This window comes from Topomyia yanbarensis, chromosome 2 (assembly GCF_030247195.1).
Source record: "Topomyia yanbarensis strain Yona2022 chromosome 2, ASM3024719v1, whole genome shotgun sequence".
NCBI classification, from domain to species: domain Eukaryota; kingdom Metazoa; phylum Arthropoda; class Insecta; order Diptera; family Culicidae; genus Topomyia; species Topomyia yanbarensis.
Window position 1 is genome coordinate 342,134,328 of NC_080671.1, and position 22,769 is coordinate 342,157,096.

The 22,769-nt window shown below is 43.0% G+C and overlaps 2 protein-coding genes across 3 annotated transcripts in view; one reads left to right on the forward strand and one right to left on the reverse strand.

Moving 5' to 3' along the window:
• LOC131684094 (protein tincar) overlaps positions 1–22,769 on the reverse strand; it is a 487,885-nt gene that overhangs the window by 119,627 nt on the left and 345,489 nt on the right. For both annotated transcript variants that reach the window (XM_058966650.1, XM_058966649.1), the window contains 2 exons: positions 15,648–16,515; positions 14,778–14,899 (listed from right to left, as the gene is read on the reverse strand). In XM_058966650.1, coding sequence (XP_058822633.1) covers positions 14,778–14,899; positions 15,648–16,213 — 688 coding nt within the window. In that variant the 5' untranslated portion in view covers positions 16,214–16,515. The remainder of the gene's footprint in view (positions 1–14,777; positions 14,900–15,647; positions 16,516–22,769) is intronic.
• LOC131680647 (uncharacterized) lies at positions 17,419–18,205 on the forward strand. The gene is made up of 2 exons (XM_058961361.1): positions 17,419–17,610; positions 17,675–18,205. Exons 1-2 carry the CDS (start codon positions 17,419–17,421, stop codon positions 18,203–18,205), a joined length of 723 nt encoding a protein of 240 aa, XP_058817344.1.

The window sequence follows — 22,769 nt, forward strand, 5'->3', positions numbered from 1 at the left end:
CGGTATTTACTCGGCGGTTTTCTCAAGTTTCGGGCAAATAAGCATATTTCACCCTTCTCAATACCCCCTCCCTTCACTATCCAACACCTCAGCATGCGGAAAGTCCAAAAAACTCGCTTCCGGAAATACCTACCACGATATGAAACTGTATCTGAGCTGTGGAAAGGCATCAGCCACTATACGTCAGTGCACATGCAGATGAAACTTTAAGTAAGGTCTCATTTGCGTCCCTCTCTCTCTGGAGAGCACTTTGCCTGTAAATTACAACCGTAGATGGCGCTTCATTCTCCTGGGTTGGGGAGGAAAAGAATAACTACAGCCGGTTATTACTTTATTCAGTTTGTTAGCTCCTGGTAAATGTGGATCCTGGAAAGAGTTACCGGGGTGATACAAGGGGAATTCAAACAACTACCGTTTTCCCCCTTAACCTGCTGACTTGGTTTTTATGGGGAATGCGGCTACACACTTCGAATTCCATGTGTGAAGCATAGGGGGCTGCTGACGGTGATGATGATGATGATGGCGATGACGAGGAAGAAGAAGATGATGATGAAAACATCGTGAGGGTTGCTCGCTTGCCTCATTCAGGTGGGGTTCGCAAGCATACTCGAACAAATGAGTCTTTAAACGCGCTATGCTTGTTATTGTGTTACTTTACATCAGAGGATGTTGCCATCGTTACGGTTTTATAATTGAAAGAATCTGACATGGCATGCATGAATATCGTCAAACTTCGCACAATCTCGTACGTACGTACGTAATAAATGCGGAAGAGGAAGTCTTAACAGTAGCAACGAAGACAACGCGGAAGATTCGGATGGTTGACAATACATACATATCGTGAACGACTTAGGCATTTTTCTTGAAAATCTATTCTGAATTGTTATAGAAATGAAAAAAAAAATACTCATAGCAAAAATAAAAAATAATGACAATTTTGAAAATACTTATGTAATTTGATACACACCCGTCAATTCCATCTAAACAAACTGGCAACACCGTTCAAACATCAGTCGGAAAAGCCACGTAAATTGTGCCAACCAGTAATGGTTAGCAAAGTTATTGCCTGCCGCCAACTCCACCACAAATAGTTTAAAAACATCCTCAGGTAAGTTTCAAAGGGATGCGAATAGATATTTTTTTACTTTAGTTTCTTTTGTACAGATTCCGCTTCTTGGCATATAGGGTAAAGAGCCTATTTTCACCATACTAAGCAGGGTGCCTCACTAATTCATTAATTTCTCGGCGAATGCGTAAAAATTGATATCAATAGGTTTGCTTCGTTGTTAAGAGCCAATATAATAACACAAATGAACTGAAAACAGTGAAATTCTTGTGTTTGAGCGCAACGAAACCTCGAATCGAGTGCCCCTATTGTTGCGCTACCATTTGACTCAATGCGTTAAACAAAGATGGCAGACACTGCTCTAACCAACGGTTTCAAATGCGTAAGGTGATAATAGAAACATGGCGTAAATGGGCTCAACACGCTATAAGGTTTTTTCACTTTTACACGTAAACATAATTTTTGTGTGCGAACGATAATATTATTTGGCGGTATGTGAGAAAGCTTTTTAACCGGTCGATGTTGCCCCTGGATGTTTACAAAAACGTTTGCTTATTTCCATGGAGCCGCAAAAAAGATGACGAAAATAATTTCATTACTCGGCATAATAAGTTAATGACGTGCTGCCTACGAAAGCGAAAAAAGCGGACCATGCTCAATTTACCAATTCCTGTCTTTCTACGTTTGACAATTGCGAAATGAATTATTGTTCACAATCACAAGAGTGCCATTCATCTGAGTTTGCATGAATTGAATGTGCTGTAGGAAGAGGTAGTATATAAAGTTGGGTGGAGTTAAATTTCTCAGAACAGTCTATGTTTCAATTGTATGTTTCATTTCAGTTCTGATAACCAAGGATTGTAATTCTCACACATTCACGTGAGGAGCTTATCCGATGTCTAACTTTTCCGGGATGAAATGAGTCACAAAGTTACCCGTCTTTAAAAATAGCGTGAGAATGATTGTTCTAATAAAATTTAACTGGCTATCTCCTCTCTCACCGGAGAAGATAATTTTTTTTATTTTAGAAGAACTATTTAAACAAAAGTGTCAAAAATACACTTCATTACCAAGAAAACCGACGACGAAAGAGACTATCCTTCAGCCCGGTTGAACTTTCGTTCGATTCGGTCATAGAACTTGATTGCTCTTGGTTTACCTAGACTATTTCACCATCAACTGCCTCTCTCAAAACTACCTATACTTTTTATCTACTCTGAAAGTAGTAGGGCTCTATTTAGAATGATTTTTTGACCTTGGTAAAATTAGAACCACCCTAACTGTTGTTTTAGCAAACCGAAGAGGGTAAAAAACTTAGAAAACTTTACCAAAGGCAAAAATTCCTATTAAACTTGCATGTTAGACCACAGTGCATTGTGCTTTTGTAGAAACCGTTCGCAAAACATCATAGTTTTATTTAATTTCATTTCTGCTAATCAAATAAAACATATAATCGTTTTTTCTTTCTGAAGCAACAAGGAAACTGTGTTGTGAACCAATTTTCGATCGCAAACAGTGCAACGTAGTGTCATTAATCGAAGTAGAACTCGACAGAGCGAATCATCACATCAACTGTAATTAAAAAAGTTTCATCCATTCTTTGATTATACTGTTGTACGCGCCATAGTGGTCCGGAACGTTTTCACGTCCGGTTAGCTGGTCAAAAGTAATCATCTTATGAATACAGTGAAGACTCGTTTTTATCAGCCCCTTGGTGAATTTTAGACTGATAAAACCGGGACCTTGATAAAATCGGGACATATATTTTTCTTTCTTTTTAAAAAACCGAAAAAAAAATATTTTTCTTTAATCCCTAGATATATCCTCATAACCTTTCCTGATTATTTAGCTTAAACTTCCCTTAAGAGGGTCTGACAGTGCAAAATAAAAAAAAATCCATATTGCGGATCTCTAAGATAAGTAAAATATGCTCAAGAAAGGATTTGCTCGAATTCAATTTGGTTTGTCGGCTAGAGCCCATCAAACTACCAACTATCAATTTTCATATGAAGCTGATACAATCGGGGGTAGATACAATCGAGGGTTGATAAAATCGGATCCTCACTGTACTGCCTTGTTGCCAGTAGGTAATTGCGAGAAATCTTCTAGGCAAAAAGTAAACGTACTGGTGAACCTGGCTTAAAAGTTAAGCGAGGGTGAAGAAATCGGCCCTTAGTCACGTAGGAAGCAAAAGGTCGTCTATAAGTGTCAGGTGTAACGGATTCTACTTCTTCGTATTGCGACATGCATTTTGCAATTAGCTTAGGAGGGGTGCTAGGTCATGTAGCCTTACTTCTATATTGTCATTTTCTATGTACACAGGAAACTTGATTTTCAAAGATGGCACTTTCAACAACGTATTTTAGATTCTGCTGCAAAACGAATCTTGCTGCTTGGCCTAACGTGTTAAATGATATCCGTACTGCGCAGCCTTTCGGTTGCTTATCAAAACCAACTCGGTTTTGTGGTGAGCTAACACCAGCTTCTTCTCGCGCATCTAGTCTTTCATAGCATCTATCGCTTCTACGGCAAGTACTTCCACTACCTCTAGTGATTTATCGATCCCTAGGAGCACCACGTCGTCCGCAAAGCCGAAAATCTGGACAGTCTGGAGCAAAACGGCAATTGCAGCCCAATTAGCACTGTTGAAGGCGTTTTATACGTCCAGCGAAACCACTAAGCAGGAATGGTTTACGCAGCGAACATAGTTTCCACGACCGTTTGTATGGCGTCCACAAAGGAATTACTGTTTCAAGCATCTTGCCGACTGTATTCAACAGGCCTGCTGAAGGATCTCCAGGGGGCTTATCTGGCGTTGGCAACAACACTAGCTTTTGTCTCTTCCAGATGTCGGGGAAGTTACACTTTTGCAACGCGGTCCTAAACATATCCGGGCTCGTTAGAATTGCTGTCCTCCCCGGATGACCAGCCCGATTGGCATCATGCTCGCTATCACGCAGGATGCATCATGTGATACCGTGCGGTAAGCAGATATCACTCTGAGACACATCAAGCAGTAGGTGCTCTCCAGTTTCCGAAGGTAACTGGTTAACCCCACTGCTCTCGCCTAGGACGGGCCGCCGTACCTAAGGATAGATACAGCAACACCTGCCAGTAGCCTACGTTTACTGGCGCACATCTTAGAGCTGTTGGACATCATCCTCGATAATGCCGAAACAGCCGTCGAAGCCACAGTCTACATGGCTGTCGAAGCACGCATTGTCTAGGGGAGAGAGGGTAACAATGAAACACATTTTTTCTACAATTTAATTTTGATGATAATACATGTTATTTGTGTAATCAAAAGTGATACATAGTGCCACTATGTTGTTAACTAATACATATATTTTTTCCAGCTGGTAAAATTCACGGGAAATAACATTTTTTGGATAATAAACAGTTGGTGGTAAAATGTATCAGTGTGCCCCATGGGTAGGAACTATGAAACACGATGTCATCTATAGTGAAATATTCTACTTATAAATTTTATTCTTTTGTTTTGACGAAGAATGATCCTAACGCTTTGAATTAAAGTTATATTGAGGCGAAAATCGTTTGTTTACGAAAGAATCCACTATATCATCGCGTAACATCGAACCACCATATATGCATATTAGCTGCAATCCTGAAATTTGGCCAAATTTACTAATTTTGCACTATATGAGTAGTATTTAGTGTGGAAAATCGGAACCCATTGACATTTTGAGATAGACCACAAAAACAAACAAAAATCACTGTTCCCCATACGCCATCGTTTCACAGTTACCCAATGGGTCTATTCATGAAAATTGTGAAATCACACAGAACCATGAGTAGTTACCAAAAAACTTTGTTCGCGGCAAATGTTGAGCATAAATTTTGCTATAAATAGCAATAGACTAAACATTTATTCAATGAATGGTAATTCATAAAGATGGAATAATGTTTATCATTGCAAATTTACTCTGGCTATCACAAAACAAACAAATATCCATTAAAAGAGATAGAGTTATCAGATCTCTTCCAAAATATAGCAACACGTGTAAAGAATTAGAAATTGTGAAATATGAGGGAATTAGACGATTGCGATCATGCATTGTGATTTTATTGCGAATGTTTCATAGTTCCTGCTGATCCACTGTTACCCTCTCTCCCCTACATGGCTGCCGAAGGTCAGCTTGTCATCTATGATGACCCCAATCATCTTCAGACTTCGCTTCGAAGTTGTTGCAGGTCGGAACAGTTGCTTGGTAGCAACTAGGGCTGCCAGCGAAGCGCACAATGTAGTGTTAGCACGGCTGAAAAACGATAAGTTTTAATTAAGGAAGTTTAGTTTTATATTGTCCCATTTTTCAAATGTTTTATGTGTATATGCGAGCAACTGATTATAAAATATACTCAAGTAGTCTAGTGTTAACCACCAACCGAATAGGTCACTAATAAGGTGTTTTCTCTAGCGCAATAAAATAGTACCTAATTTCAATTAAAACTTGTATTTCCTGCGCCGCGAGAAATCTAGGAGGAACGCGCTTATCCTGGCTCACAACAGAAGTGATCACGACTTTTTCCACTTGAATGCTGCATGTTGTACCGACTTGCGGGTATTGACGATAACCACCTCCGTCTAATATTGAGCGAGCTCCAGGCCTCTCGCGCTCATCCATTCTGCCACAGTGCTGATCGCGTGTACCTCAGGGATTGTCTCCCCGTAGACCTCCAAGGTTATTTCATCGGCGAAGCCGAAGATCTTGACACCAGGAGTGAACTTTAATCTCAGAACCCCATCATACATAAGGTTCCATAATACCGGGCCCAGAATCTGGACTTCTGCGGTAATAGGAACGCTTTTCTGACCGGCATCGGTCTCGTGTAGTAGTACACGGTTCTGGAAGTTGCTTTCCAAGGTCCGATACAGACCCACCGGCAGGCTAAGCCGGCGTAACGAGAGCGCGACGGCATACCAGCTTGCGCTGTTAAATGCGTTATTCACATCAAGTGTCACTAACGTACAGTATCGAATTCCTCGCATTTTCCGTTGGATCGCTATTTCGGCAGTTTTTACCACTGAGTTGATAGCGTCCACCGTGGACTTACCCTTTCGAAAACCAAATTGATTGCTTGACAGGCCGCCCGTACCTTCTGAGTAGGGGGTTATCCTGTTGAGGATGATCCTCTCAAGCAGTTTGCCCGTCGTGTCGATCAGGCAAATTGGTCTGTACGCCGATGGGTCACCCGGCAGCTTCCTGGCCTTCGGCAAAAGTACCAACTTCTGCCTTTTCCATCTATCGGGAAAACGGCACTCGTCAAGGCATCTCTGTATAGCTAGTCTGAACATTAGACTGCCTAGAAAAATGATGAATTTTTGAAAACTCAATCGGCCCACCCCTGAGTCGATTCCTAGTCCCACCAGGAGTACTTGTACCAAATTTGAAGCAAATCGGACAAGTCTAACAACCGGACCAACGTGTCTGAACTTTATATGGGATTTTTCAACAATTTTCATAGAGAAAGCTAACTAGCTCGTATTTTCGCCGCTAGGTGGCACTGTATACATCGTATTGTCACTGTAAGTGAAAATAAGAAAGATATTTTAATTGTCTACAACTTTGTCGAAGACTGCTAGTAAATCCGGCTATGTTAAAAGAAGTTAATAAACTTTTAACGAAGTGATGTCTGAGTCAGTTTTGCATGGGGCCTAGCAGTGCATGGTTGTGTATCAGTACTATATATTTTTGTGAAATAATGGTTAGATTTAGCTGAATAGTATGTTTACAAGAATTATAGTAAATAATACGAGTTATGTTTTGGTTAGAAAAATTTAGTTCCACCTGTGACCGCATAAAGGGTGCCACTACTAACTTTTCATAGAAGAGAGATAGAGTATCAAGATGTTCAGAAGAAATACTGAAAATGCCTGTTCTATAACTTTGTAGAAGACACCAAATTTCTATCTCTCTCCGGTTGAAAAGTTAGTGTTGGCGCCCTCTATGCGGTAACAGGTGGAACTAAAATTTTGTAATCAAGGCATGACTCGTATTAATTACTATAATTCTTCTGAATATACCATTGAGCTAAACCTAACGATTATTTCACAAAAATGTTTAGTTCGTGTGAATCGAGTACTGATACACAACCATGCACTGCTAGGCCCCATGCAAAACTGACTCAGACATCACTTCGTTAAAAGTTTAATAACTTCTTTTAACAAAGTCGGATTTACTTGCAGTCTTCGACTAAGTTGTAGACAATTCAATTATCCTTCTTATTTTCACTTACAGTGATAATACGATGCATACAGTGCCACCTAGTGGCGAAAATGCGTGCTGGTGGGTTTTCTCCATGTAAATTGTTGAAAATTCCCATGCAAACTTCAGGCCCGTTGGTCCGGTAGTTAGACTTGTCCGATTTGCTTCAAATTTGGTGCATGTACTCCTGGTGGGACTAGGAATCGATTCAGAGGTGGGCCGATAGGGGTCATTTTTTCCTGTCACCCTACTGAACATGTTCGGGTTCACTATAATTGCTGCCTTGAGAGCGGTGTTTGGAACTCCATCAGGCCCTAGAGCTTTGTTCGTTGCTAGGGAATCAGCACTGCGAGTAACTCTTCATTCTTCACCGGAGCCACCATTTCGGCCGCACCACAATGCCTTGCATCGCAGGAGGACAGGGACTTGTGGCTCGAGACGGGAAGAGTACTTCGATAATCCTCGCCAACCGATCCGGTGACCGTTCGGGTGGTGAAGAGCCCCCTTTGGTCTTAGCCATCACAATCCTGTAGGCGTCACCTCACGGATTTGCGTTGTCCTCGACTCCGAGACCGACTGCCACAGCAGCTGCTGGGCAGATACACAGTGGTTAAGATTCAGCTGTGTTACTTGCACGGTTTCTTCTTACTGGCCTCATCGAAGGGACACGAAGGTACACCCATAACATGGTCTTGCTTATTACTTGTGCAGATATGGTATTTTTATACCCTATCGAATTTTTGCGCCTTGTGTCCCTCCTCACCACAGCGACGACACAACTTACTTCTGTCTGGACCCTTGCAGTTGCAGCACTCTAGGCACCGATAGCACCTGTCCACTGAAGGCGGCTAGGGTATGCTTACAGGGCATACTGACCAGCCGATCTTCAGCTTCCCTCTCTCAATGACCTTTTTGGCTTCCGCAACCGGTAACCTAAAATAGGCTACCTGCGTGCCAGAGGTCCGCTCAATCTCTGCGCCACACTGCTCCATGACGGCAGAGACGACGTTGCTTGCACTGGAGGATCACTTCCGCACCAAACGACATCATCTGAGCGCCGTCACCCAAAACCTCTTGGGCCAACTTCGTGTACATCGCCCCACTAGTTTGCGCACCTCGTTTCAGCACCAAGATCATTTCGCCGGTCTTGGTACGTCTAACGCTGCGCACATTCTGTCCTAGAGCCGAGAGGCTTTTGGCCGCCCGCATCGATTTGAGGACGTCGGCATACTTGTCCTTTTCGGTTTTCACCAACAGAGCCTCTCCTCTGTCCTCGACCTTCTTTGCGGGTCGAGGTGCGTTCGACATCCGCTTAGCTCTGCTGACCAGCTGCCAGGGATTTTCGCCTTTTTGTGCCGATGGTACCGGCTGGCTGGTACCCACTCGTGGCCCGACATTTTGCGCCCGGTTGGTGCTTTTCGCCTTCATGGGCCGAGAAGTCACCTTCTCGGGTCGACGCCCCTCGGGATCCTTTGCACCCCGGGCTGCACCGTTCAAACGACGTTTGGCTTTTGTGGTTGCGCGTCGTTTTGGCGTTGCTTCGTGCACCTTCGCCTGGCGACTGCCTAGGCCGCTTCGGGATAAACGCAGTCTTGCCGCCTTGACGGCCAAAGAGGACAAGACTGCGCTTAATCCGATCAATCGCCTCTTGAGCCATAGTAGCTCCTCCAAGGAAGGTGAAGGCCTCAGTTTGGGCGCCTTTATCGGCCTTCTCTATTCCTGCCATTCGCCTGATATAAGCGTCCTGTTCGTGTCTTTCGACTTGAACAGCCTGGCGGAGCACTAGCAGCTTCTGTTTCAGTTCCTTGCTGATGTTCTGTTTTCCGCTTGTAAACTCGATGATATTAGTGTCCCGCCGAGCGTGTTGATAGGTCTATCCCCTGCCACCACTGAAGAGACTCTGGTGTTGTTGGTTGAAGCCCCCGTCGCCCCGCTGTCGCCCCCTCTGGGAGGAGACTTCGTCAAACCCCCTTTGGCAAAGGGGCTCACCACCTCCATCGCCAAACTCATGTTTACAGTGTTTTCCGTTTTATTCCCACCAATAGCTAGGGAAAGACAGTCAACCCTGTCAGAGCCCTACTTGACAGGGTAAGGGCAAAAATACTGTGGTGTGCGCCCTGGTGCCCCAAGGCTCCGTGCGCGGCCTGGTATTTGTCAACACTTCGGATCCCAGTCCTTGTTTTACGTAGAGTTGGGGTTCGAAGTGCTGATGCCCCCCCCGCCATTCATCACTCGGCACGGGTCGCGTCACACCTTGGATTGGGCCATAAATTTTACGGCTCGGGTTTTGTGGCCCACCCGTTAGCATCCTCTCATTCCGATGCTACAGCAGAAGGCTGTTAGCACCCAGCCGATGCCGGTCTAACGATCAAATGTCATCGATAGACTCACGTGAAGACATGAGATAGGAAACTTGTGCGTACGATGTTATCTCACCATTTGACAGTACAACTGTTGCTAGTCGCCTCTTACGACATGGGGAACAGAGACCCAGTGGGTCAATTCTTTGCTGAAATACTGCAAGAGATTTCAGCCACTACTGGATACCACACGGCTGACGCCGCGCACGTGTGTATGTGTGTATGTGTCATAAAGGTTACTAATTTTTCTCAGAGATGGCTGGACCGATTTGTATAAGCTTAGTTTTAAAGGAAAGGTACAACCTTCTCATCGGCTGCTATTGATTTTTGTGTTGATCGGAATTACGGTTCCGGAATTGTGGTTTTAAGAGTGCGGCAACACAACAATTTTAGTTTAGCTTAGCTTAGCTTAGTTGACCGCCCGTGAGTTTCCCGTGATTGATCAAAGCCTGTTGAAATTGCATATTGAACCAATTGAATGATACTTGGGAGTAGCTCATCATACTCAACGTGCAACCTAAAGATTATAGTATGATCAATAACGTAGATGGCCACGCCCATGCAGGTCAATTTTGGGATGGGAAGGAATGTTAGTTCAACACTTGTGACTGTTATGACCGAGGAATTATCTGCATCATCCACAAGTGTCACAGGATAGGATTGGTGTTAGTAAGTAGAGAGATGAATCAGGATATATCTTGGTAGATATCCTGATTTAGCTAAGTACCCACGCGCGCTGTCTTTATATTTTAGATCAAAGTTTTCAGGTGTGCGACCTCCAGTAGAAATATGAATCCATTCAAATAGGCATTTTAAAAATTATTCTCCTGTGGGGCGTAATGAAACGACAAAGCCGCGTGGAATATGATAGAGGTCTATTCATCTAATATGATCATAGCAATATGTACGAAGTCGCTCGCGATCAATTTCCGAGAATTCGAAACGAACAATTTGAACTCCGAACAGACGGCTATCGGGAGTAATGCTTCTTATTAACACTTCAATAATCAGTTTCAAAGTTTGCAGTACAAAGAAAGCGTACAAATGTATAAAAGATATCCCAAATGAATGTGAAAAAATCACTGCGAAATGTTAATGACAAGTTGGTATCTCCACTCTCCCTATCAGACACGTTCCCATAATTGGGTTAAATACCAATTGCAAACGACATGTTTATTATGCGTAACAAATATAATAAACACTACGACAGAGGATCCCTCGGTGATCCATAAGAAGAATGGATGGGCGAACAGCAATACTAGCAAATACCGACTATCATATGAGCGGGGCAAATTCGAACGAGTGATGTAGGGTACTGCACTGGATGATTTTGAAAAAAGGACCATGAGTGCAATTTTACGAAGTTTTAGCTTCCGATGACCCTACATTTTCTGACAAAGTGAAGTTCTGGAATGTTGAGATTTTTATCACTGTTTAGGAAAGCAAAAGTATCATGAAGCTAGTGTCAGGCCGTCATGAGACCTCAAGAAGTTACTTTTGGAGGTATTCGTAAATGTAGATTTGTCGGTAGACGGTTCCAGATTTTTATAAAAAATATCTAATTTACCACATCTACAGATCGCTTACAACATAAAAAACTTTTTGTGCAATTCGACAGCTCCATCTTAGGCTAATTCAACAAATTTCCTACATGAAAGTTTCCTTTTTTTAAAAAAGGTTTTTAAACCAAAACTTTGGAAGTTAAACCTTGGCGTGGAAGTGCCGGTATATTAATATATTCTGTTACTTAGTGTAGAATTAGGTTTCGTCCTTTACGGGTAATATACAACCGCCAGAAGAAACTTAAAACGTTGGTACACAATCGAGAATGGCGAATCAGAAAAGGTGAGTATATGTCAGTGATTCACTAAATACAGAGTGGAAAGAGGGTAATATGGAAAACCTTAAGGTCCGTCCAGATTAAGTCTTCGGTACGGAGCAATACCTCGACCTAGGAACTCCTAGCATGTCGTTAGTCGCCTCTTACGACATGGGAGCAGTTCCAAGAGGTTCTTTTATTGGCTGAAATAGTGCAAAAAGATTTCAGCCCGCCGGACACCACACGGCTTAGCGGCAACACAGAAATTTTCCATATAAACTGGCACCACTATGATCAATTGCGCTCCAATTTTGTATGGGGACTTTTTCGAGGTAGCAATATTTTTGAGTTGTGTCCGATGGGAAATTTCAGGAAGACCATAAATATTGGCACTCTACCGCATATTAAGTGTGCTCCTGAATTGACCCAAATGATCCTAAAATGGATGTCGAACAAGATTCGTCGCTAATGATCTGAGCTTATATTTAAAATCAAACATATTGAACTGGGTTCGACCGGAACCGATCTTCTGTCGGACCAAAGATAGCCTGCAAAGTAGTCTAATATTTCGCAAGATGCAGAAATATTCAGCTGTGCCAGATATCTGGGAAGTTCGCCTAGATAAGCTCGGGATTGTGATATTTTGTCTACAGCAAACAAATGACGTTACTGGCTAACGTGTTTACATGCCCGCTAACAGAGTTGGATTCGATGGAGTAGTTATCGATTCGAGCTTGGCATGCGTGGATCTACCGAAGGACGGGATTGTCTGTTTCAATGACCCCTTGCTCCAGTGAGCGACGATTTTGAGTGACAATCGTACCGGACCTTCAAACTAGTGTCGGGTGACCTTTTGGCGAGACTGCCCTGCGTCTTCTTCGACAAGGATTGTTTGCATGATCGGTTGTTTGTTGGCAACTTTGTGATATTACAGAACTCCTCCCGGCATTGAAAAAACTTCAATGTTTGTGGTACGGGCTATCTTCTCGATGATAATTGATCTAGCTTACTCTACAATCTTTGCTACAACTTTAAAAAGACGGCCTGATTTACTGGTCATGACCACATTTCCGTTTCTCTTGTTCCTATGAAACTGAGAAAACGAGCGGAAAAAGTTTACAATATTTTTCGCTGTTTTTGTTGATATTTGAAGTCTTTGTCTTGTTCGCTTTTTATTCTGGACTAACAGGAGAGTACCGTAGTCTTCTGGCGACTTTGGTAGAGTCTCAGTTATGCGCCTTTTTGCTGTCTGCTTTGGCTTTCTTTTTCAGTTCGACTTTCAAACAATAATAATGATATTCAGGAATCAGGAATCAGAATATATTGGCTCAAATGGCACGTTCCCCGTACATAGTCGGGGATTTGTAGCTTGCCGTGTGTTTCATCATTTCCTGAGCGGAAGGAAAGGACAAGGAGGTGTGGGGAAGTAGAATTGGAAGGGTGGGAAAAATAACAGCACAAAACAAAAATAAACAACAGGTAAGTTAAACTCACAAGTAGTTCAACTTGCCTGCGAATAAGCCTAAAGCTCTTTACCACATTGGACAATAAACTTTAGTATGTCTCTGAGTTTCAGTCGACCAAACATGGTTTCGTCTATATAAGGACGGCTGAAGACCCGAAATCGCAATTGCGCTACCGCTGGACAGTTGCATATCAGATGATATGAGGTTCCGTAGTCGGATTCACAAAGATCACATGAAAAAGACTCAGCGCGCTGAATAGTTGCCATGTGATAATTGAGTTTGCAGTGGCCGGTTAAAGCCCTGGTCAGCATGCCGCAGTGGAGCTTTGAAAAATGTAAGAGATTTTTCGAAACCACTGGGCATGGTTGTTCTAGAAACGCCTTTGTTTGGCGACACGTTTGTAGATTTCTCCAATAATTGCGGTGCTCGGACGAAGCCCAGGACCGTATTTTTTCCTTTATCCAACTTGTCGAAATTGGCAGCGCGGGCTCAGGACCAACGAAGTCAATCGCTGAACCTGCCCTGGCCAATTCGTCAGCCCATTCATTTCCAGTAATACCGCAATGTCCGGGCACCCAGACAAGGTAGATAGTGTTGACAATGCTTAGTTCTTCGATTTGGGTTCGGCACGCGATCACTAGCTTGGACCGGGATTTGTCTGAGCTAAGGGCCTTGATTGCAGCCTGACTATCGGAGCAGAAGTTTATAACTCTGCCGGATAAACTCAGTTGAAGGGCCGATTGCACCCCGCACATAATCGCAAAGATTTCTGCTTGGAATACAGTACAGTATCTACCTAGTGAGTGAGATTGTTCCAATCTCATTTCACGACAGTAGACACCAGCACCAGCACGTCCCTCCATCAGAGAATCGTCAGTGTAGCAAATCACTTGCGTTTGTTGTTGTCTTTCCATAAAGCCAGACAACCTTTCTTGTTCCTATGAAACTGAGAAAACGAGCGGAAAAAGTTTACAATATTTTTCGCTATTTTTGTTGATATTTGAAGTCTTTGTCTTGTTCGATGTTTATTCTGGACTAACAGGAGAGTACCGTAGTCTTCTGGCGACTTTGGTTGAGTCTCAGTTATGCGCCTTTTTGCTGTCTGCTTTGGCTTTCTTTTTCAGTTCGACTTCCAAACAATAATAATGATATTCCTATTCTGACTAATCTCATGACTTAACCTCACTTATTTTAAAAAGAAGATCAAGATTTTAGCGCCCCCAAGGTTGGCGCCCTGATATTCACCGCGACATCTTCCCTAACATTGCTGCTAGCGTTGACAAATTCCGCAAGGGGCGTAAAACCGAGACTCCGCTAAGGGCACCAGAAGATGACGCTATCAGTTTTAAAAAAAGTTTTAAACCACAAAGCTGTTTTATAACACGTACGAATTTATTTTGTTATTAAACAAAATGTGATAGTTTTGCTTTAAAAAAAAATAAGTTGACTCAGAAGAAACACATTACCATTACCATTTATTACCGCGTTTATTCCAATTTGAGACCACTGTGCGAGCCCGTTTTCAAAAGAAGCGGAGCAAGCAATTCCAAACAATACAGATGCAACAGAAACCGAGGGGGTAGCAGCTGCACCGAATGCAATTACAAAGTTTTATCCTTCCCATTAGTGGTCAATTAAATGGTGCGAGACAGTTCTAAGTCACTGTTAGGGTGGGGAAATAACATTTCTTAATTCTACCAAACATACTGCGTTCAATGTAGCAGAAAAAAGCAATTTGCATTCATCCTACCATGAGTCTCCATCGAACATAAAATAACGGAGACGCCCTGTGCTTTGATTGGGCCTATATAAACAAAGATTGGAAAAAAATAAATCACTTACCTTTGGGTAGCAGTCCATTTTCGATCACTTTCGCCTCCAGAAGCAGTCTCGGTAGCAGCAGACATATTGCAGTGATGATATGTATGAATGCGGATGTTGGTCCCCCATGAATCCACAGAGCGCTGTTGGGAAAGCAGTGAAACATGACAATCAATATCCCCGAGTATGCACAGTTCGATCGCGGTAGTGACTTTCGTAATTGTGAGCTAATTTATAATGCAATTATCGTTGTATTTCAAATTGATAACGTTCATGAGGGAGGGGGGAATGGAGGCTGTTTTAATGCTTCGTTTGGATTCTACGAATATAGTTGATAATTTGAAAATCAACACCCCAAGAACTCGCAATTAATCATAAATTTTACTAGTATTCTCAGTTAATCAATAGATCAATGCAGACATTGATTGAGGATTGCACTTTAGAATTTACTATTATGCCTTTCAGCGAGATAATAGTTTCGAACGGGGGCCAAATTAAAAACATATGTAACCTCAGTTCAAACAATTTCCATTTTGTACAGTATCAGCTTCACTATCTCTACAATTATTTACGACGGCTTTGGGATGAATGTGACACGTGCATTGACGTCAAACTTAATACAGCTTAGGACAAGAATACCAGACTCAGAGCACTGCTTTTGTTTGGAAATTGGTTTCACCATATAAATACCACAGTTCGAAAGCCAATTAAGCTCATTAGCAAAAGGGCATGTTTAGTCTAGCAGACGGACGAAATACGTCCAGCAAGTCTACATTGCGGGGGGAAACCCAACGAAGTGATGAAATGATAAATCATTCCCATCCGCCTCCACGCCCCCGGTTTATGTGTGTGTGTGATGATGGAACGGCATGCCAGTATATGCATACGTACCGTAGTGTTCCCTCGAATGCTTCCTCCTCCAGCCCGTCGGTGGGTGCCGACGAGCACAGCCTAGTGCCGGACGCAAGTTTAATTCCATCGTTGGCGAGATTCCCCACGCGGAACATGGCGGCGGCTAGTAACAGGGGCAGGAACAATACCACCAATCCACAGAACACTATTTGTATATCCAGCTCGGTCGTCGGTTTCTCATACTTCCAGACCAGCGCCGATAGGCCAAGGTAGCGGTGAGTGCCCTGGAGTACCAGATATCCCTGCAGGAGTGTGATCAGCAGGCCATACCACACCGACCACAGTGTGTTCAGATGCAATCGGCGGGGCTTTTTGGTGCTGCCGCCGCCACCACCACCACCGGAAGAACTTCCTCCGGTGCCATCCAGCCGGTGCCGGTACTGGCCGCTGGCAGTTGTTATCACACTGTTCGATATGCTTGTGTTAAGGCTTTGACATTGTTTCGAGGATGCGTTCGAGGTCGCCGTTATGTTGAGCAACGAGCGGTTCTTCTTCGAGACATCGTTATTGTTTTCGTAGCCGACCAGTGAGCCTGTGATCGACATTTTCTTCGATTCGGAACGGTGAACAGTGCCGCGTTGAAATGTGTCCTGTCAAAGCTGCCGGGCGCTGGGAGGGAATCAATTGCTTCGATGGTATTTTACAGATGGTTGAACTAAGTCGTTTCCAGTTGAGAACGCACGACGGAAAAGGAAAGCTGATTAGTCAGTTCTAAATGAGCTCGATGAGATGATGCTTCTTTGCCATCATCTTTGGCTACGTGTTTGGTATCAAGTCTTTCCGGTTGCGTTGATGTGGGTTATTCATTGTGGATGAAGGCTTTGGATGATTTCCGTCACGTGGAGATCTGTGGGAGAAAGAGAAAAACCCATTATTAACTATAAGTGAACTATGTAATGTGGGGTGTTGTCTTGTTCACCCCTGTGCAGGGGTTGATATAAAGATTAGTCGGCATAATGAAATTAGCCATTTAGTTAGAAATGTCAAAATATCGGACGCCATGAAAGCGCTCGGAAAAATGGAATAAACCCTCTTTTGATAGTTGTCAGTCTCGTAAGTTAATTCGTTTCTTTGCATAATCGAAAGAAAGTTCATTTCTTTTACCCTGGAAATAAACCTAGTCCACCATGTTAGTCTGAAACAATTGATTGAAATTTGCGTTAACGCTGTTAATTTAAAACTAGGAAAAAACCCTGAACTTTTCAGCACAAACTTGTTAACACAAAAGATGATGTCTAATAGCTCGTGCTATGCAGAAAGATTCTTAGAAATGATTGCTGTTATAATTAGATTTAGGTCGATATCAAATTTCTTCTCTTTGGGGTCGGTAATTTTGGATACTGGCATTTGAATTCCATAGTACCGAAAACTGGATTCAAAAGAATTCAAATATACAGGACCAGGATTCTCGGAATAGTGATTTTTTTGAAACCTAGAATAATTAAAAAGTTCTGGTAACACTGTTGTGAATCAGTTTGTTTATTTTCGTTCTCGTATTTTGGATCGTTTTTTTTGTGTATATTAAGTGATTTCTCAATTAGAATAGAGTTTGTGCCCTCGCCTAAGCTGCAGTTATTGATCAATTGACTGATAATTTGTGATTCTTGGTCGTGCGGTGACAATTGATAAACATTTTGTTCTCCCGAAGTGTCGTCGGTAGTGATAGAATCCTTGTGGTGAAACCGTGGATGCATATCGGGAAAGCTTACTCGCGAAGTAGCTACTGTTGCCTACCTGTAGGCGATTCGCAATGGATTCGATCTGCCTGCAGTGCTCCGAGCCGGTTACCACTTTGAATCAGCTGAAATGCCAAGGATTTTGCTACAGAATCATGCATCTATCGTGTTCAACGCTCACTCGTCCAAAATTGGACATGATTAACGACTCAGCGAATATATTCTGGCTTTGCGACAGCTGTGTGGATTTGATGAAATCCTCCGCAGTGAATGCAGCTTTTACAGCTTTGAGCGAAGCGTTCCGTTTGCTGACCGACACACATAAAACAGCGCTTGAAGCATCTGGAGAAAACCAGAAAATCAGTGGAATCCGCAACGACATTGCCTGCAACTCCCATATCATGGCCCGTTCCAAATAGAGCTGGAGCCAAACGTGCTCGCGAGACGGAGGATGATAAATATCCTTCTAAATCCGATGTCCCTAGTCTAACGTGTGGCAAGAAAAAGGGTGATGTAGCAAAGGTACCCACAATCACTGTTCAACCCGCTACTAGTAAATGCTGGATTTACTTGTCACGAATTGCTACCGCCGTTTCCGAAGCTGAGGTTGGTGCTATGGTTAAGGAGTGCCTCTCAACGGACGATCCGGTCGAAGTGAAGAAGTTAGTGAAAAAAGACGCAAATTTGAGCGGGCTTAATTTCATTTCTTTCAAAATTGGTGTTGACCCTCAACTTCGAGAAATGGCTCTCAATGCCGATACCTGGCCGGATGGGATGTATTTCCGCGAGTTCATCGACTTTCGGCAAGAACGTAATAATGACGGGAAGCTTGGGTTTCGGAAAACACCTCGACTGGGATAAATCCATCGCAAATAGCAGTTATTTTAGACCACGCACCGACAATTCACCTGTTGATCAACGGCAACCGGGACGCACCGTAGAAAGCAATATGGAATCCCCCAATCCTCCCAGCACAGTCGTGCCTCTTGCAGTCAGCAGTATCTTCAGTCGTCCCGGCCCTGTGTCTGGGAATGGAGAGGGGGACTTCCAAATTGCCCTCTTTGGCAAGTATTTTCAAAATTATGTTGATGAATCAACCGTTTTTCCTGATGGAACTGTTTGTTCTAGCTCGAATGCTTCCGACTGTCAATTAATGAGTCATCGCTGTCAGCCGTCAGCTGGAAACCTCCTGAGGAGCACTCCAACTTCCATCACGAGTGTTACCAATTCATGCAGTTCACCCAATCCTTCCGCTGTTAGCAGTCATTCCAATCGCCCCGGTGTACATTCCAGACGAATGAATCGAGGAGTGCCGGTCAGCCTTCCGTGCCTAAAATCGTCGCCCATCCACTTATACTATCAAAATGTGGGAGGCATGAATTCCTGTGCAAATACCTATCGTCTAGCTACCTCGGACTGCTGTTACGACATCATCGCATTGACAGAAACATGGCTAAATGAGCAGACTCTATCCAGCCAGGTGATTTGCTCTGACTACGAGGTTCTCAGATGTGATCGTAGCCCTCTCAACAGCAACAAATCCTCCGGTGGCGGTGTTTTGCTCGCTGTGCGTCGTGGATTAAAAGTTCAACATATAACAAATGACGCTTGGAGCAGCATCGAACAAGTATGGGCAGCGATAAAATTGGGAAATCGAACATTATATATATATGTGTGGTTTATTTCCCTCCCGATAAAATTCGCGACTCTGCACTAGTTGATTCTCATTCTGAATCATTGACTTCTGTTTCCGCGATGGCGCAACTCACTGACGAAATCATGATTATCGGCGATTTCAACCTTTCTACAATAAAGTGGCGTTCCGTTCATAACGGATTTCTACAACCCGACCCAGACGAATCTGTTTTTCATCCTGGCAGCATCACTCTTCTGGATGGCTATAGCACGGCTACACTTCAGCAGATCAACAGCACCACGAACGAGAACGACCGGATTTTAGATCTATGCTTCGTCAATGCCAGAGATCAATCGCCGCATATTTCCACCGCCCTCACCCCGCTAGTAAAGTATGTTCGCCACCATCCGCCTCTACATCTTACACTCCAGGACGTACCGCCTATGAAGTTTTCGAGCCACGCGCCCACCGTGTGTTACAATTATAAGCGGGCCGACTATAGCAGCATTTTGAATATTTTACAAAGTATTAACTGGGATTCTGTGCTAAGCAAGGATGATGTGAACTCTGCCGCTGAAACGTTCTGCCATATAATGAGCTACCTTATCGACCGTCATGTCCCAAAGTGTAATCAACGAAGTGATCAATCCCCCTGGCAGACAGCCGAGCAACGTCAGCTAAAAACTGCGAAAAGAGCAGCATTACGAAAGTTTACCAAACGCCGTACCTTGTCACTTAGAGCTTATTATGTAAGGCTCAATAACGATTTTAAAAAACTGAACAGTTTTTGTTTTTCAAACTACCAACGAAAAATGCAACGTAAGCTTAAGTCGGATCCTAAATCGTTTTGGAGATACGTCAATGAGCAGCGGAAAGAAACCGGCTTACCTTCTACAATGTTCTTGAATGGTGAAGTTGGGCATGATTCACAAGCCATATGCAAATTGTTCGCCTCTAAATTTGCGAGTGTGTTCGTCAGTGAGACTCTGTCCTCGCAGCAGATTGACGTTGCAGCTAGCGGCGTGGCCCAACTCGAACGGTCAGTGAGTGAGATTCATGTGGAGCACTCGGATATTGTATTAGCAGCATCCAAGCTTAAAGCATCGTCATCTCCTGGGCCAGATGGTGTCCCTGCTGTGTTTTTGAAAAAGTGTATATCTGGTTTGGTGGAACCTCTCTGTCAACTATTCAAAATGTCACTGACAACCGCGATTTTTCCTCAATTGTGGCAAGCAGCTTTCATCTTTCCTGTCCACAAAAAAGGTGATAAGAGAAACATTGACAATTATCGAGGAATATCTGCGCTCTGTGCCATTTCCAAGCTCTTTGAGTTAGTCGTGGTGGAGTCAGTGTTTTTTCACTGTAAGGAATATATTTCTAAAGACCAACACGGATTCATGCCGAATCGATCTACGTCGACGAATCTACTATCTCTAACCTCTTTTGTGTCCGAAGGGTTTGATGCGAATCAACAAACTGATGTTATATATACTGACTTATCTGCAGCTTTCGACAAAATCAATCACGATATCGCAGTCGCTAAATTGGAAAAACTTGGCTTCAGTGGATCACTCCTGCGATGGTTTCAATCCTATCTCGTTGGCCGTCAACTCAGTGTGAACATAGGTGATGCATACTCCAAACTGTTCTCCGCAACGACTGGTATTCCGCATGGAAGTCATCTCGGACCATTAATATTCACTCTCTATTTCAACGATGTAAACTATCAGCTGAAAGGACTACGGTTGTCGTATGCAGATGATCTAAAAATTTTCAACAGAATTAGGAGCCGATCGGACGCACAATATTTGCAGCAGCAATTCGACACTTTCAGCAGATGGTGTGAAAACAACCGAATGATTCTGAATCCGGCGAAATGTTCTGTGATATCGTTCACCAGAAAAAAAGATCCCATTGAGTTTGAATATAACTTGTCTGGAGCTCTTGTTTCCCGGGTGAGCTGCGTTAAGGATCTTGGAGTGCTGTTAGATTCGAAACTTACATTTAAGAATCACATTTCGTATGTTGTTGGTAAAGCATCGCGAAGCCTGGGCTTCATTTTCCGTACGGCTAAATCCTTTACAGACATTTACTGTCTCAAAAGCCTATACTGCTCTTTAGTGCGCTCTACGCTGGAGTATTGTTCGGCGGTCTGGAACCCGAATTACATGAACAGCAGCGATCGAATTGAAGGCGTTCAACGAAAATTTATACGGTATGCTCTTCGACGCCTGCCTTGGCGCGATCATGTTCGTCTACCAAGCTACGAGAGTCGGTGTCAACTCATCCAGCTCGATACTCTCCAGCGTCGTAGAGAAACTGCAAGAGCCTTATTCATCTCTGATCTTCTGTCAGGACGCATCGATTCTCCAGATTTACTAGAGCGAGTTAACATCCAAGCAAGGTCCAGAACGTTACGCGGAAACGTTCTTCTGAGAGTGCCGTTTCGACGAACTATTCAAACAGCTAATGCAGCTATCACGGGACTACAACGCCTCTTCAATCGTGTGTCGCACTTGTTCGACTTTCATTTGTCTCGAATATCATTGAGAAATCGATTCCTGCAGTTTTTTAGATGTAATTAGTTTAAGTTTCCATCATTGGGGCCGAGTACGGCCTGTTGATGTGCGTGATAAATAAATAAATAATAAATAAATAAATTAAGATTGCTACACCGTTAGAAATTATTAAATTTACAGCACCCATAAATTCAAATCAAACTGAAAATATAAACATGTAATACGACCTTCAATTGAATATCAAATTCGATTTGATGTATTTTTATTAGAATCTGTTGTATCCATAACTACGTATTATTCATGTAGCTTTTTATCACTTTAAGCAGAAAGTTATATTACTCGAATGTAATTCCACATAACATATAATGCACATATACGGAGCGGCTTGTGAGATGTAGGTTTTCATCTATGTATCTGCATTTTACATTACACGAAATGTAACTTTTAGTTGTTACCAAGAAAATGATCCTTTCAAGTGCATCGTGCACAAACAAGTGTCAGCCATTTTGATAAGCGGAAGCAAATAGTGCGCGTAAGAGTGAAAAAAATTAAAATGGACAATTTCAAGTGTATTTTGTGCGATTGTGCGTTTTCCAGCATTGAAATGTGCTTCAGACACATGCGCGTGCATGGAAATCGGTTGTTCCAATGCCCCGAGTGCCTCGCAAATTTTCGATCGTTGAATGCGTTCAAAAAACACTTTCGACAACGTCACTTGTCCAAATCTACAGCCAAAATATACAAGTGTTCTGTGGATTCGTGTAGTGTCACAGAATCTGATGCACGAAAATTGTCGAAACATGCAGCGTGGCACATTTCACTAGGGCAGCCTGTTTTCTGCCCATTTCGATGCCGTACAAGAAAACCATTCGCTACCTGTAATGCCATGAGGATTCACAACATGTATTACCATCGGATGAATCTCCCAATCGGAACCGAAAATGTTTCAAGTTCACAACCATGTCATCTCTCAGCAACACTTGAAGTAGATCAGCAAGTTGGATTAGACATTGAAGTGGCTATAACTGCACCGACTATTCCAACTTCATCCATCGAATTGATTTCGATCAAGCGTCGTCAGATCGAATTAATAATCGGAAGCCTTTTCCTCAAACTTTTGTCAAAAAATCACGTCACTGATACAGCTATACAAGAAGTAGTCGTAGCTTTCGGTGAAGCAGCAGCAGTTCGTGAAGATTGTGTTAAACAGTGCTTAAAGGAATCCGCAGAGGAATTCAATTTGCCATGTGCAGTTCAACAAAGTATTGAA